Source organism: Arvicanthis niloticus, chromosome 1, assembly GCF_011762505.2.
Source record: "Arvicanthis niloticus isolate mArvNil1 chromosome 1, mArvNil1.pat.X, whole genome shotgun sequence".
In the NCBI taxonomy this organism is placed as follows: Eukaryota; Metazoa; Chordata; class Mammalia; order Rodentia; family Muridae; genus Arvicanthis; species Arvicanthis niloticus.
This window is the reverse complement of record NC_047658.1, coordinates 62,445,160-62,460,279: the sequence shown is the minus strand read 5'-3', so window position 1 is coordinate 62,460,279 and position 15,120 is coordinate 62,445,160. Positions and strand designations below refer to the sequence as shown.

At 38.5% G+C, this 15,120-nt stretch overlaps 1 protein-coding gene across 5 annotated transcripts in view; it reads left to right on the top strand.

The window, feature by feature from the left end:
* The window catches only part of Ankrd42 (ankyrin repeat domain 42), a 46,362-nt gene that overhangs the window by 19,963 nt on the left and 11,279 nt on the right, over positions 1-15,120 (top strand). For 2 of the 5 annotated variants that reach the window (XM_034502201.1, XM_076937941.1), the window contains exons 5-9: positions 319-454; positions 5,407-5,607; positions 7,160-7,285; positions 8,903-9,008; positions 13,721-13,893. In XM_034502201.1, the coding sequence (XP_034358092.1) occupies positions 319-454; positions 5,407-5,607; positions 7,160-7,285; positions 8,903-9,008; positions 13,721-13,893 (742 nt within the window). Of the gene's footprint in view, positions 1-318; positions 455-486; positions 2,922-5,406; positions 5,608-7,159; positions 7,286-8,354; positions 8,452-8,902; positions 9,009-13,720; positions 13,894-15,120 lie in introns of those variants that run through there. The other 3 variants (XR_013111684.1, XM_076937937.1, XM_076937929.1) reach the window with 3 other exon arrangements.

Genomic DNA, 15,120 nt, shown 5'->3' with positions numbered 1-15,120 from the left:
CAGGCTGCCCTTGACCTCGCCTGCCTCTGCCTCTGCCTCCTTAGTGCTGGGATTAAAGGCATGCACCAACACACCCTGAAGTAGTTCTTTTTAAAATATTGTTTTAAAGCAATTCACTGAAAACTTCATTGTTCATGTGTTCAGATCAGTGGGTGCTGCAACTTTATTTTGCTATGTTAAATATTTGCTGTATTGTTTTAAGATTGCTATAAATTTAAGCTTCTAATTTTCAATTGCAGAAATGTCTAGATTTACCATTTTTCTTACAAATGGCAAGAAACTGAGTCCATTTTGAAACTGAGTGAATTTTACCTATAGGATCCCAGCGTGACTGACAAGAGAGAATGGAAACCTGTGCATTATGCAGCTTTTCATGGGCGGCTTGGCTGCTTGCAACTTCTTGTCAGATGGGGTTGTGGCATAGAAGACGTGGACTACAATGGAAACCTCCCGGGTATTGAACTAAAGCAAATATTGTAGTTTTCATTGATAAAGCATTTAAATGCTTGTTCATATTTAGTAAATATAACTATATCATCATTCTATAATTTCTTCACAGAGCTAAAATAGCAGATAAGCTGATATGAACTGTTTACTATCATGCCTGTATTATATACCCTCCATGAGTTTTTTTTCTTGAGCTATCTCAGCAGAAGAGAAACTTTTTCTTTTGCTTCTGCCTCTTCCTCCTTCCTCAATATTCATGTAGGATTCAGCTGAGGGCTTACACAAGTTAAGCAGGTTCCTGGGTACTGGCCAGTATCCCCAGGGTCAATACCTTTTTTTTTAATTCCTACCTTTCTGACACACAGGCAACTATTTTACTGTTTAGTTGTCTAGAGGACACACATGTATGAACAGGTTCATCATTTCAGTTTTGGTTTAATTGGAAATAAACTGGTTGACACAGTTTGTAAGCAATCTACCTTGTATATAAAGTGGTATTGAAATTCAAAAGACAGATTGTAGTACGATTGAATTCTTAAAGGCTAGAGAGATGACTTAGCAGTTAAAATAATTTGCTGCTTTTTTTGACTCTTCCAGAAGATCTTAGTTTAATTCCCAGGACTCATATCAGTTGGTTCACAACTGCCTGTGACTCTAATTCCAGGTGATCTGATACCCTCTTCTGGTGAAGTCACTTGTACTTACTTGTATATACATACTTTCACACATTCCCTTTCCAGTTACCTTCTACCTTCCACAACTAATCTCTGACTTTTGGCTTATAAATCAGCCCCTCCTAGTTTTGAACTGTATGGGATAAAATAATATATTAGTATTCCAAGTTACTGGCTTGTATTTTCCCAAGTAGGTGTACCAATTTTATCTCATCGTAGTATTTAAGGCTTTCACATGCAGCTGTGTGTAGTAGTGTGTGCCTCTAGTTACAGCACTTGAAAGGTAAGGGAGAACCATTTTGAATCAAATATAAAAAGTACTAACCACAAAGAGAAGATATTATTAAATTAGACTATATTAAAAGTAAACTTGTATTGATTAAAGGATGCCTCAAGAGTAAAACAGCAGTCTGTAAAATGGAAAAGGTATGTGCAATGTATGCAGCTCAAGGCTTCCATCTAGACGTTATGAAGAATCCTTACAACTCTTGAAGAAGAAGAACCAGAATATAGGAAGGATGTCTGAACTGGTATATCACAAAAGAAACTAACCAAGTAGCCATTAAACATGAAGATATGATGTGCCGTGGCAGTAGTCATGAGCAAAAATACAAATTAAAACCATCAAGAGACCCAATAACCCAACAGAATTACTAAATGTAAAACAACTAATTAAGTTAATGGTCAGGGTTAATAAAATGGGAGCCACTACAATGATTTCTTCCATATTTCCATATTACCTTCTTTTTTTTTTTTTTTTTTTAAGATTTATTTGTTTTATGTATATGAGTATACTGTAGCTGTCTTAACACACCAGAAGAGGGCACCACATCCCATTACAGATGGTTGTGAGCCACTGTGTGGTGGCTGGGAATTGAACTCAGGACCTCTGGAAGAGCCTTCCGTGCTCTTAACCACTGAGCCACCTCTCTAGTCCCCCCATATTACCTTCTTTATGATATTTTTAGTTGGCATTAAAAAAATTTCACTATGATATTTTGATAGTATTATTGTAAACTGATAACCACTCTCCCATTTCCCTTTCTTGTTGCCCTAATCCCCAAATCTCCAAATAGTCATCCTTCTGCCTTCTGATTTCATGTCTTTATAATATATGTGTGTGTGTGTGTATATATATATATATATATATATATATATATAGTTATAAAATATAAATAAATATGTATAGTTATAATATATATGTGTAGTTATAAAGCCTTAATTGTATTTTTTAAAATTATATTTATATCTGTATTTTTATGATTTAAAGCATTCTTTTTATGTATGCATATCTCTGTGTAATATGTCTATCTGGAGTTCCAGGCAGTTGTGAGCTATACAATATGGGTATGGAGACTAAGGTCTGGTGTAAAAGCAGAAGTGCGGTGGGCCAGTGACACTCAGAAATTAAGAGGTTTTTGGAACCTGGAAGGTCATGGATGGCTGCTCTGCAGCTGTCATCATGCCACAAAATGAATTGCATCACAAATGCTATGGATATCATTTGGAATACCATGAGAAAAAGAGAAAGAAAGAAGGGTGGGAGGCCCGTGAATGTTTGAAGAAGGAAAAAAAAAAAAAAAAAAGATTGGCCTGAAGGCTAAGCTCTACCATAAACAGCACCATACCAAGACAATACAAATGAAAAAGACTATTAAGATGCATGAAAAAAGAAACACCAAGCAGAAAAATGATGAGAAGACTCCACAAGGTGCAGTTCCTGCCTGTCTGCTGGACAGAGAGGGGCAGTTGAGAGCAAAAGTACTTTCCAACATGACGGAGCAGAAACGAAAAGAAAAGGTGGGAAAATGGGAGGTCCCTCTACCCAAAGTTCATGCCTGAGGAGAAACAGAAGCATTGAAAGTTATTCCAACAGGAAAAAGAAAAAAAAAAAGGCATGGAAGAGAATGGTCACTAGAGTCTGCTTTGTTGGTGATGGTTTTACAAGAAAACCACCTAAATATGACAGATTCATTAGGCCAATGGGTTTGCATTTCAAACAAGCCCATGTCACACACCTGTTGTAGTAATTATTTAAAAAGTGGCCGCTGGTCAATTCGACTATCTAAGCTGCAGTCTCTGCCTTGCTCAACCACCTGGCCAGAGGCCACGTGCATGCCGCAGCTAGAAATGGCCAGCCAGAGATACCAGCCCTGCCACCCATGAGATGCCAGTGTGGGAGATGGCTCTGACTATCCCGCCAACCACACAGACTCAGTACAGATGAGACTCTAATGCTTAGATTATCCCAAGGCTTATATATTTAGTAATGATCAATAACAAGATGCCCATACAATCAGAAGTGTAACCCAATACCCAACCTAGATATACCAGCTACCTTTGACTGGTAGAGACACGTGAACATCAGCCTCCATGTCCCCCTCTCTCGTTCCTCTCCTAGCTCCTCCTTTCTTCTCCTCTTCCTCCCTTACTCCTCCTCTTCCTCTCTTTACTTTTCCCACCTTAGCTCCTCATACACACACCCTGAGCTGAAAGCTACTTTTTGCCTGCCTATACTCAGTGTGAAAAAGAATCTATCATCCTCATTATATACTACCCTGGGTGTGATCATCAAAGGTACAGTTATTGAAGTGAATGTGAGCAAGTTGGGCCTTGTGTCACAAGGAGGCAAGGTTAATTGAGAAAGTATGCCCAAGTTACCAACAATCCAGAAAATGGTGGGTGCATAAATGCAGTCTTGCTGGTTTGACAGTGATGCCATACAAGTCATTCCACTTACTACCAAAGACAACATGCTGTCAGGAAAACACCATTGCTGTGATCTTTCTGAACTATTGGGCAGCCTTACCCCATGTTCATTTATCAAGAAGTATTTATTAAGTTGTAAAGGAAAATAAAACACTTCCAAGTTTAAAAAAAAGAAAAGAAAAGAGCAGAAGTGCTCTGAAGTGCCAAGTCATGTCTCAATTATTTTACTTTTATGTTTATATCTCCAGCCCACTCAGAATTGACTTTTTTATGTGCTATACAAGGTCACAGTGATTTTTCTTTCAAGTATGTCTGACCGTATTTTGTTGACTTTTTTTGCTGTATTCTCATTAAAAAGATCAAACTTGTTTTAAAATATGTGTACTTGTTATAATAGTATAATATAGAGGATTAAAAATTCTTGAGTGACTAGTGATACTCCTAAAGACTTTTTATGGAGAAGATTTGGGGTTTAATAAATATCTTAATAGTAATTTAAGCATGAAAGGAAAAAGAGATGCTTAGAGAGACACATTGCATATCATGAGTATGTGCTCTGAGAGAGAGTTGCCTTCTCAAGACATTAATTTGGTATATATTTATTGAATACCACCCATGTGTCTATGTGTTAGAGGCAACTAGGCAGAAAGTACAAGGTCATTGCTTTCATGTAGTAGTAAGTGAAAAGAGATAATCATCAAGATGAATGATTGAAACATACAACATTATATAGGGATGCATGTTTGGATAAATATAACAAAGGGGAGAAGAGGATAGTAGTCATTGCTTCATAAACTCCCCCCCCCCCCACACACACACTGAAAGTTCTGGCTTCTGTCTGCCTTTCAGTCTGATCTCATACTTTTAAGGATTCTTTGAATTTTTTTGTCTGTTCATCCCATTCTTGTTTGTTTTGGTTCTTTATAGCTTTTAGAAATGAATTTTGTTATTTTACTTTTGAGGATTTAGTGTGAAAATAGTGAATTTGCTAGTGTGTACTTAGTATGCAGTCTTTTTCTTTTTGAGACAGGGTCTTGCTATATATAGCCCATGCTGGCTTTGAACTTATACTCTTGCCTACACCTCTCAAATAGTGGGATTGCAGTCTTGTGCCTCCCTGACTGGTTAATATAGAGTTTTAACTTAAGTTTTTGTATTTATTATAAAGAATAATGAATTATAAGAAGATGACAAATGCAGAATGATAAAAATATCATTCATCTTTGGTCTTTTCTTAGTGTTTTTGAGACAGGGTCTCTCTATTATAAGCTCTAAAACTTATGTAGATAAGGCTGGCTTTTAACTCACAGAGATCTGTCTCTGCTTCCAGATTGCTCTGATTAAAGGTGTGTACCGCTACATTTGCCTAAAGCTATTTTCGAAAACAATTTTAGACAGTGTGTTTCCATATAGTCAGGGGCTGTCCTGGTAGCCCAGAATGACCTGGGACTTCATATTTCTTTTGTCCTTCCCATTAGGACTTCTTGTGTTATAGTCATGAGCTGCCACACCCAGATTTTCAAGGTATTTTGTTGTCATTTTTAGGATTAAGTCTATCCTTTTGTCTTATCTACAGTTCACTTAGCAGCCATGGAAGGCCACCTACATTGTTTTAAGTTCCTACTGAGTAGAATGAACAGTGCAGCACAAGCCTTAAAAGCCTTCAATGATAATGGAGAAAATGTATTGGACCTGGCCCAGCGGTTTTTGAAACAGAATATTGTACAGTTTATTCAGGGGGCTAAGTATGAAGGAAACCATCTAGATGATCAGGATGGTGAGTGATTAATCCTACATTTTTAAATAGAGAATGGTAATAATAAAATGGAATCCAAAGACAAAGAACTTGTAAGGCAAATGCTACATTGAAACAACAATATGTTTCTATCTATATTCATCCAGATTCTTTATGAAGCATTTTAGACAAAGCATGTAGATAGTAGTATAAAGAACACTGTATGTGACTATGTTGGCTAGGTTCATGTCAACTTGATACAATCTAGAGTCATTTGAGAGGAGGGAGCCTAAATTGAGAAAATGCCCCCCTTAAAATCTGGCTGTAGGGCAAGCCTGTAGGTCATTTTCTTAATTAGTGATTGATGGTGGAAGGCCCAGCCCGTTGCTGCTGGGGCTATCCCTGGGCTGATGGTCTGTCCCTATGCAATCACTGATCTGCTTTGTGTTAATACAGATTAGCTTGCATTTTCTAGAGTTTTTTATATGGTCATCTTGAGAATTCATACGTCTTCTGTGTATTTTTAGTTTATTCTTTTTTATTGCTATATTGTACTCTATGATCAATTGAACTGAGGTGAGCATTTGCAGTGCTTTCAGTTTGGGAATTACCAGTAGGGTGGCTGTTATGTTTACATGGACATATTTCTCTTGGTAAGTACTAGGAACATGTGATGGGTGTATATCTAACTTAGATACTGTTTAAGTAGCTGCTTTTCCTTCCTCTCTTTCTTTCATTTATTTTTATTTATTTGCTTATTTATTTTTGGTATTTTGAAACAGGGTTTCTCTGTGTAGCCCTGGCTGTCTTGGGACTTGTTTTGTAGACCAGGCTGGCCTTGAACTCAGAGATCCACCTGGCTCTGTCTCCCAATTGCTGGGATTAAAAGCATGTGTCACCACATTCAGCAAGTAGCAGCTTTTCAAACTGCTTTCCAAAGTACTCATAAACTTGTCATCAAAGATAGTCGTCACGTCACTCTATTCTATTGTAGTCATTTTAATGGTGTGTGCTGTTTTCTGGAGCATCTTTTCCTGGATGCTCATGCTCCTTTGTTGTTGTTGTTGTTGTTCGAGACAGGGTTTCTCTGTGTAGCCCTGGCTGTCTTGGAACTCACTCTGTAGACCTCTGCCTCCCAAGTGCTAGGATTAAAGGCGTGCGCCACCACCGCCCGGCCATGCTCCTTCTTTAATGAAAGATATTTTTACTTTCTGACATCTTAGAGATATGGCTTTTCTAGTTATTGAGAATTTTTTAAAATATGTAGTCTTGACATAAACTCTGTCCCGATGTATATTACAAACATTAATAAATTCTGTCAGATGTATATTGCATACATTTTCTCCCATTCATTCTCTTTTTGTTTTCAAATAGTAAAAATGTTAAATGTTAGTAAGTTATAATTTTTAATTTTGTTGTTTTAGATACTGTAGCACGTTTGGTGATATAATTCTTTTTATTTGTCAATGTATCAGGTGAATGCACCTGAGTAGCTTCATACATAAGATAATATTGAAACCTGGATTGTATGACAGCTTGAGGGAGGGAAAAGAGCAAAGCCCTGTGTTTACTAAAATGCTGACTTTTTATTCAGATATAGCCTTTCCAGGTCATGTGGCTGCCTTTAAGGGTGATTTAGAAATGCTTAAGAAACTGATAGGAGATGGGGTAATCAATCTGAATGAACGTGATGATAATGGATCAACGCCCATGCATAAAGGTGAGCTCTTCCTGCTTCAGCTTCAGTTGTGATTTCTTAGGTGTTATTCATCAAAGTAGCCATCAGAAACCTACCCTCATGGTCAGCAGTGGACATTATATGGAATCCACAACATCTCATTTCTAGTTCAAGTGCCTTTTACGATGGCAAACGTGTATGCCTTGTTGTACGGAACGTTCTTATAATAGTATTTTTTAAAATAATTACTTTATTTTCCTCTTTCCTCTATTTTAAATTTTATTTTGAAAACAGGGTCTTGCTATAGATTCCTGTCTACATTTGTGAAGTAGGCTGGCCTCAAATTCACAGAGATCTGCCTGTCTCTGCCTCTGTCTTGGGTGCTGGAATTAAAGGTGTCCCACCATGTTCTGCTCCTTTCTTTAAGGAATAGTTTTAATTTTATGTATATGAGTGTTTGTCTGGATATGTGCGTATGCACCATGTGCATGCCTGGTTACCTACACAAGCTAGAAAAGGGCATCAGATCCCTGACAGTGGAGCTATAGACAGTTGTGAGCTGCCATGTGGGTACAGGGATTTGAAAAACAAGTGTTCTTAGTGACTGAGCCATCTCTACAGGCCAGAATCTTTTTCTTTCTTTCTTTCTTTCTTTCTTTCTTTCTTTCTTTCTTTCTTTCTTTCTTTCTTTTTCTTTCTTTCTTTCTTTTTTTTTTTTTTAGAATCCTTATCTTATATTTCATTTTAGAGAAATCATTTATCCTCCATTCTTTCTGTATATTGCCTGAGATAGAATGGAAATGTCAGGCTAAAATAATTATTTTAAACCAAACACCATCATTCATGATCACAAATACAATTTTTTGATCACATTTAAGAACAGGAAAGACAGAGTATATTACTGGTTTTTTTTTGTCTAATGGTTATTTACTTTGGGAAATTCTGTAGTATATTTTTGGCAGCTGGTTCTGGATAGGAGAGAGATGAGGAAAAGGAGTAGGAATTGAGGAAGAGAACTAAAAATCAAAGTGATGATGTGTTTATAGAGACTTAGTAACAATGTATTTATGACAGTTATCAATGCATATCTCTCACTATATTTAATGATTAGTGAAACCCAGACCTGATGAAATGAGTTTGATCCTTGGTATCTACATGGTAGAAGTGCCTGGAAGTTGTCCTTTGACCTCCAGATTTACACTGTGCAGGTACAGACACAGAGTAAATAAGTATATGTAAAATGTTTGAGAAAAGATTTCTTTTGTATGTGACTTTCATATGCACAGAGCAAGATTATTGATGTCTCTGAGGTCCTTGTGATTGGAGTGCTCACATTGGAGACACAAGACTGCATAGGAGTTTTGCAGTATGACATAGCACTTTAGAAAGGGTGTGGAAGACTGCTTTCTAGTTTCTCTGACTTGCTTGTTTGAGCTTTAAATTCCAATTTTTATATCTATATCCAAAATTATTTGGATAGGACCTGAGCACAGTAGATATTTGGTTAAATGTCTAGTAGATGTACAAGTGAAAAATAGAAAATATTTGCACAGCATGCTTTTGTTAGTTACTACAAGGTCAAAATGTCAGAAAACTGTTTTCAAATATAACTCTTTCTCTGTATGAATTACATGTTTCCATGTTTTTTCTTTTTTAAAGCTGCTGGACAGGGCCACATAGATTGTTTGCAGTGGTTAGTTGACATGGGAGCTGACAGCAATATTACTAACAAAGCAGGAGAGAGACCCAGCGATGTGGCTAAGAGGTATGAAATCCTGTCTTCTACTTGCTTCTGCTGTCTTTTTGCTTCTGCTTTTAGAGTTGTGCATTTAGTTTCTTATACATAGAAATTTTTTCATTATTTAATACAGCTTTGGGGGACTCAGTAAGATGCTGATGGAATCACAGTTTTTAAGTCGATTGATGTTGATTTCTTATTAGGTCTCCTCTTTAAAGCAATCATTCTCAGCTGGATGATGGTGTTAGATGATAGTATTAGTTCTTTTTCCTTTGGGGAAGGGACATTTCAAAATGAGAGCAAAGTCCATGACAGTGAGCATCTACCCCATAAGTTCAGGTCCAGGAGTCTTCAGCACACTGCAGTGATCTAACTAGTGTGCACAATGCTCGTTCCACCCAGATATCCTTGATGCCTTGCTGAGAACCTGGTAAAAAGGAGTAACAACAGTGATAGTAGAGGAGCATCTCTAACGGTTTGAATCATAGTTAGGAATTCACATGGGAGCTAAATGTAGCCTCTATTATAGAACTCTGCGAGCTCATGCAGGTCAGGCCCATCGTTGTGCTCCTTTGGTGGTTTCTTCAGTGTGTAGTCTACTTCTTATAGGCCAGGCACTGTGGTACAGGTCAGACTGTAAAGGTGGGAAGCACAGTGCCTGCAGCCCTTGAAGCTTTACTTCAAAGGAAAACAGATGTACAAACAAAGCTTTGCAATCAAACCATTGCCTCACCCACACCACATTGTGTGTATAAGTGAGGAAAACTGCCAGCTCTTTCTGACTGTCAGTGGTGTAGCTTTGGAAACAGCACGGATGCCAGTAAACGATGAAAAAGAGATTGCAGAGGGATGGGACTTAGACTGCTGTCAAGGAAACCATTTTTTTGTTTTTGTTTTGTTTGTTTGTTTTTTTCTTTTTTGAAACAGCAGCATTTATTTTGACACTTGCTGGAGGATTTGCAGCAGAACATTTTGTATTTTTGTCATTCAGAGCTGCTTGAATTTTTACTATGAGTATGGGCTACAGTGGCAGGTGAGGCTTGACCTGATGTTTGGTTGGGTCCAACAGCTACTTAACTTATAAGTAGCTCAGGCTGCCGTTCAACTTGCAGTCCTGTCCCAGCCCCCCTGGTGCTGGGATTAGAGGTTTGTGCCACTATACCTCATTAGGTTATTTTCTTGTTGTTGGTTCTAAAGGGTTCTTTATAAATTCTAGATACTAGTTCTTTCTCAGAAAATATCCTTTGCAAAGGATATTTTTCTCTCAGTTGTGGGACATTTTCATACTCTTAAAATATCTTTGAAGGTGAGTCAGTTTTAGTGAAGTTTTCCTTTTTTAAAACATGCGTTTGGTGTTAGATCTTGAAAATCTTTGTGACTTTGTATTCTATGATTTCTTCTAGAAGTTGTATAGTTGTAGGCTGCGAGGTCTGTGGTTCATTATGAGTTCATTTCTAAAAAATATGTTGTACTAGGTATGCATCTAAGTTCATTCTTTTGCATATGGATATCAATTATTGCACTATTTGTTGAAAATACTTTCTTCACTGCCTTTGTCAAAGCTCAACTTTATTTGCTTGTTTGAGACATGGTCTTTCTCCATAGTCCAGGCTGCTTTTAAATTACCAGACAGCCCAAACTGGCCTCAAAACTGTAATCCTCCTGCCACTTCAGCTTCCCAAGGGCTGAGATTATAGGCATATGCCACCACATATCTAACCTAATACTTACATATAGTAAAATAAAAAATGGAAATAAGGACTATTATCTCTAAGTAGAATAAAAAAAAGATAACTAGGGGAACTTATAGGGTAAGTTAGGATATTAAAAACTAATTCATGAGGAGTGGGAATAGGGGAAAGTAGCAGGAAGATTGGCAAGAGAGGAAAGGGATTGTAGAACTAAGGTATGAGAAATAATAGGAAAAAGAAAGAAGAAAAATAAGCAATTAAAAACAAGAAGGGTGGGCATAATAGTACATGGAGACCATTCTGAGGGCAGGATGGGGAAGATCTCTGTAGTTTGAGGGCAGCCAGGGCTGCACAGTAAGACCCTGTCTCAAAACAAAAAGAAAGACAAAAACATTAGTTCTTTTCCATAAGCAGATGGGAGATTTGATGTTTTTTTCCCAGCCAAGCTGCTTTTTTTGACATGTACTGGAGTTGGGGAAGTGGGCAGCGAGTTGTTTTCTTTCTTTCTTTTTTTTTTTTTTTTTATTTTTTTTTTTTTTTGTTCCAAACAGGTTGTACCTGAAAGAACAGTGTAGATGCTGGGCCCTTCTGAGCCTTACTGAGCCAGGCAAGAGCTAGGATAGTGACAGCCATTGGCTCAGCTCATGCCTGTCATCTCTGTATGTTAACCCAGCACTGCAGCAAGTACAGGAGCGGTGCCCCATGTACCGGCACAGTCCACTTCCCGCGAGTGCTTGGGCATGGGAATACTAAGCTATGGCATATTTCCACCATTTGTCTCTGGGGGTTCAGAGTGGAGGTGGTGGTTAAACCCACACAGTCTGCACCAAGGGCACTGAGGAATCCTCTGTGCTCTAGCAACGCTGGTCTCTGTTCCAGCACCTGCTTATAGACACCCATGGCTGCTTTCACTCCACTTCTCAGAGGTCAGGCTACCATTGCCAAACAGAAGTTTCCCTGTTTCCCTCTGCATGCATTTCCCAGCCTTGGAGATCTGTATCAGTAAATCTGTGTTTAAATCACAGCCTGTTTCTTAGGCCCACATTGACTCTTGTAACAAGCACTTGTGGAGCTAGTGAAGAAGAGAGGCCACTAGCACTTGAAGGTATGAAGGTGCAGGGCCCCTAGTTCTTCCAGCCTGAGGTTCCATGGCACCTCCCTTTATATGCTTTCTCAGCCTAGCACACTGAGCAAATTAGCAAGTGGTGGGGCCCTTTCCTGTGCCTGTCTACGTATAGATCCAGATCTGCGGTCGTAAACTAATTTTGCACAGTGCCAGATTGTGCACCCATGGATCTTTTTTCCAGGTTCCCGTCTCTCCTTTTGCTTAAAGCTCTGAGTGGAATTTTCCTTCTTGTTCCACACTGTGCTGCCTAGAGGTCACTCCACTGGGACTAGTAGTGTAGTACTGCAGGTCTTTGCTTCTTCCATAATTTAAGGTACAATATGTCTGGATTTGACCTGGTCACTGTCTGCTGTACATGTCTGTAGCTGTACACCCAAAGTTCTTTTTTCAACCTTGTGAAGATACAAGAATGTTCTGGCTGTCTCTAGTCTACCATAGCTCCTTACTGTCTTATCTTGTCAGCCTGACAACTCTATATACATTTATTACTAAATTTTGTGTTTCTTCTTGTGGTGCTGGGAATCAAACCTGGGTGCTTGTACATACTAGACAAGTACTGTACAAATGATCTACAAACCCAGCTCTGTTGATAGCTCTTTAATAATTTACTTGCTGTACCTGATTAAAAAAATAAGAATGTATGTATGAATGTGTAGTTTTAAAAATATGAATGTATTAGTTTTTTTTGCATTGCTGTAAGCAAATTACCTAATCAACAACTTGAAAGGAGAAAAGCCAATTTGGGCTCATAGGTTTCAGAGTATTTCAGCTCAGCATAGTTAGAAGGGCCTGGCAGCCAAGGCTTGGTGGTGAGAGTATGTGGTGGTGGTGGTGGTGGTGATGGTTCACATAAGCAAACCTGGAAGCAGTCATCTCTGGCTCTCCAGTGGTGGGTATACTCTTCAAAGCCTTCTCCCTAGCAGCCTATTTGTCCACCAGGCTTCATCTGCTAAAGGCCTTCCTATAGCATCACAAACAGGAGACCTGATTGGGTATTCAAAACATGAGTATATGGAACATTACACATTCAAATCATAACAGTGTGGAAAATAGAATTTAATATTCTATACTAGGGCAATTCTTCGTGCCCTAGAAGAAAGTATTTCATATGTCAGTTAAGAACATTATGGGAAAATAATGCTTGCTTCACTTACTTACAACAGAAACATTTCTAAGATTAAGAATTTATTATTAGAGCCGGGTGGTGGTGGCACATGCCTTTAATCCCAGCACTTGGGAGGCAGAGGCAGGCGGATTTCTGAGTTCGAGGCTAGCCTGGTCTACAGAGTGAGTTTCAGGACAGCCAGGGCTACACAGAGAAACCCTGTCTTGAAAAACCAAAAAAAAAAAAAAAAAAAAAAAAGAATTTATTATGAAATGTGAAAGGGAGCAAAGAGAATAGTAAAAAGAAGAAAATGTCATTATTACTTTAAATTTCAAATGTACTAAGTGCTTTGGTTTGAAGGACAAAGAGTAAGTGAGAAAGTGATTATGGTAAAAACTATAATTAACTCTAAAACTGGAACCAGAGTTAATTTTGTCACCTGCCTTGGGCTAGCAGAAGGAAATAAAATAGGGAATCAAGTAGGACCTTCTGGGCTTTGTAGTCCATAGAATAATTCTGTTTGGAGGCGTGCTAAATATTCTTTTTATGTGGGATCTCCTCTCCCAGTGGACTTTTTAGTAGCAACATTTGTGGGATCACTTCTCAATAGGAATACTTTATAGTATTCAATAACCAATGAATACTATTGGTTCCCACATGGCTGAGTGCAGGTCGGATCTCAGTGACCTTCAGGTACAGGCTTGCTTTCTTGCTTGATTAAAGTGTATGTACAGTGAAATTGTCTAAGTTAAGTGTGACCTGTGGTTTAAATGTATGGATGTTTTGGATCTGGTTAATTATTAATTCTTTTTTCCAGATTCGCTCATTTGGCTGCAGTGAAACTCTTGGAGGGGCTACAGAAATATGACATAGATGACACTGAAAGTGATAAAGATCATATAAATTTTTTTTTAAGGCACGGTGTTGAAGGAAGCACTGATGCCAAGGATGACTTATGTTTGAGTGAATCCGACAAAGCAAATGCCAGAAGTAAGTATGCTGCCTCTATCATGAATCAGACATTCAAAAATACAATGGTCATGGGGCTGGAGAGACGGCTCAGTAGGTAAAATCACTGCATGTAATTCCCAGGACTCGTGTAACACTGGCAAGGTGGCATGCTTCTATAATCCCAGTGCTCCTGACTTGTGATGGAAGGCAAAGACAGGGTAATGAGTCACAGCTTGAGGGCCAGGTAACCTGGAGTAACTTGGAGTATGCATCCACAAACAACAAAGAGAACCTGTCTCTATCATGGTGGAAAGCAAGAACCAACACCGGAGGTTGTCCTTTGAACCCCAAATGTGTTGTAGCACATGCTTGCCTGAGTGCACATAAAAGAACATGTGTACATATGAATGTGTGCACACAGACAATATGTATCATATACACACTGTAAACAAACAAAGAAAGGCTACAACACTAGGGCTGGTGAGCTGGCTCAGTGGGTGGTGAAGAGGTCTTGCTGCTCCATTAGAGTTGATTTCATCTAGTATAACTTAGGCTCCAGGGGACACCTCCCCACCATGTACATAAATACAAATTAACAATCAGGCCTACTTTCTTACTGCAAGTATGGAAATTATTCAAATAGCACTGTCTGCAAAGAAAAGTAATTTGGTATTTTCAGAATCAGAACCAGTTCCAGTATTTTTGTCCTAAGAGTTATTGAAAGTATAAATAAGTGTAAGATATGGTCTTTGGAATGAAAGAGTGTAACGTGGAAACTAAAGAAGTTAAATAAGACGAATGTATTTAAGTGGATGATAAACATGGAAAGAGCCGAGTCAGGAGTGATCCTCTCGCTTGGGAGGCTGAGTGAGAGGGTCAAAGTCTGAGGCCAGTCTGGGCTGTAGAGTGAGTTTAGAGCAAGCATGGACTACATAGGAAGATTTAAACTCCTCCTACCCTAGCATACACAAAAACATTTCCAAGGCCTGTTGGTAAATTATATTTTTGTAAAGGTTCATTATTTTTGTTGTGTGTGTGTGTGTGTGTGTGTGTGTGTGTATGTATGTGTGTGTTTTGCTTGTATATATGTCTGTGTACCATGTGTATTACTGGTGCTCACAAAGTCCAGAAGTAGGCATCAGATCCTCTGGAGCTGCAGTTACAGTCAGCATGTTATAGGCACCATGTCATACTAGGAATCAAACCTGGGTCCTCTGCAAGAGCAACAAGTGCTCTTAGCTGTTGGCTTATCTCTCTAGCACTAAT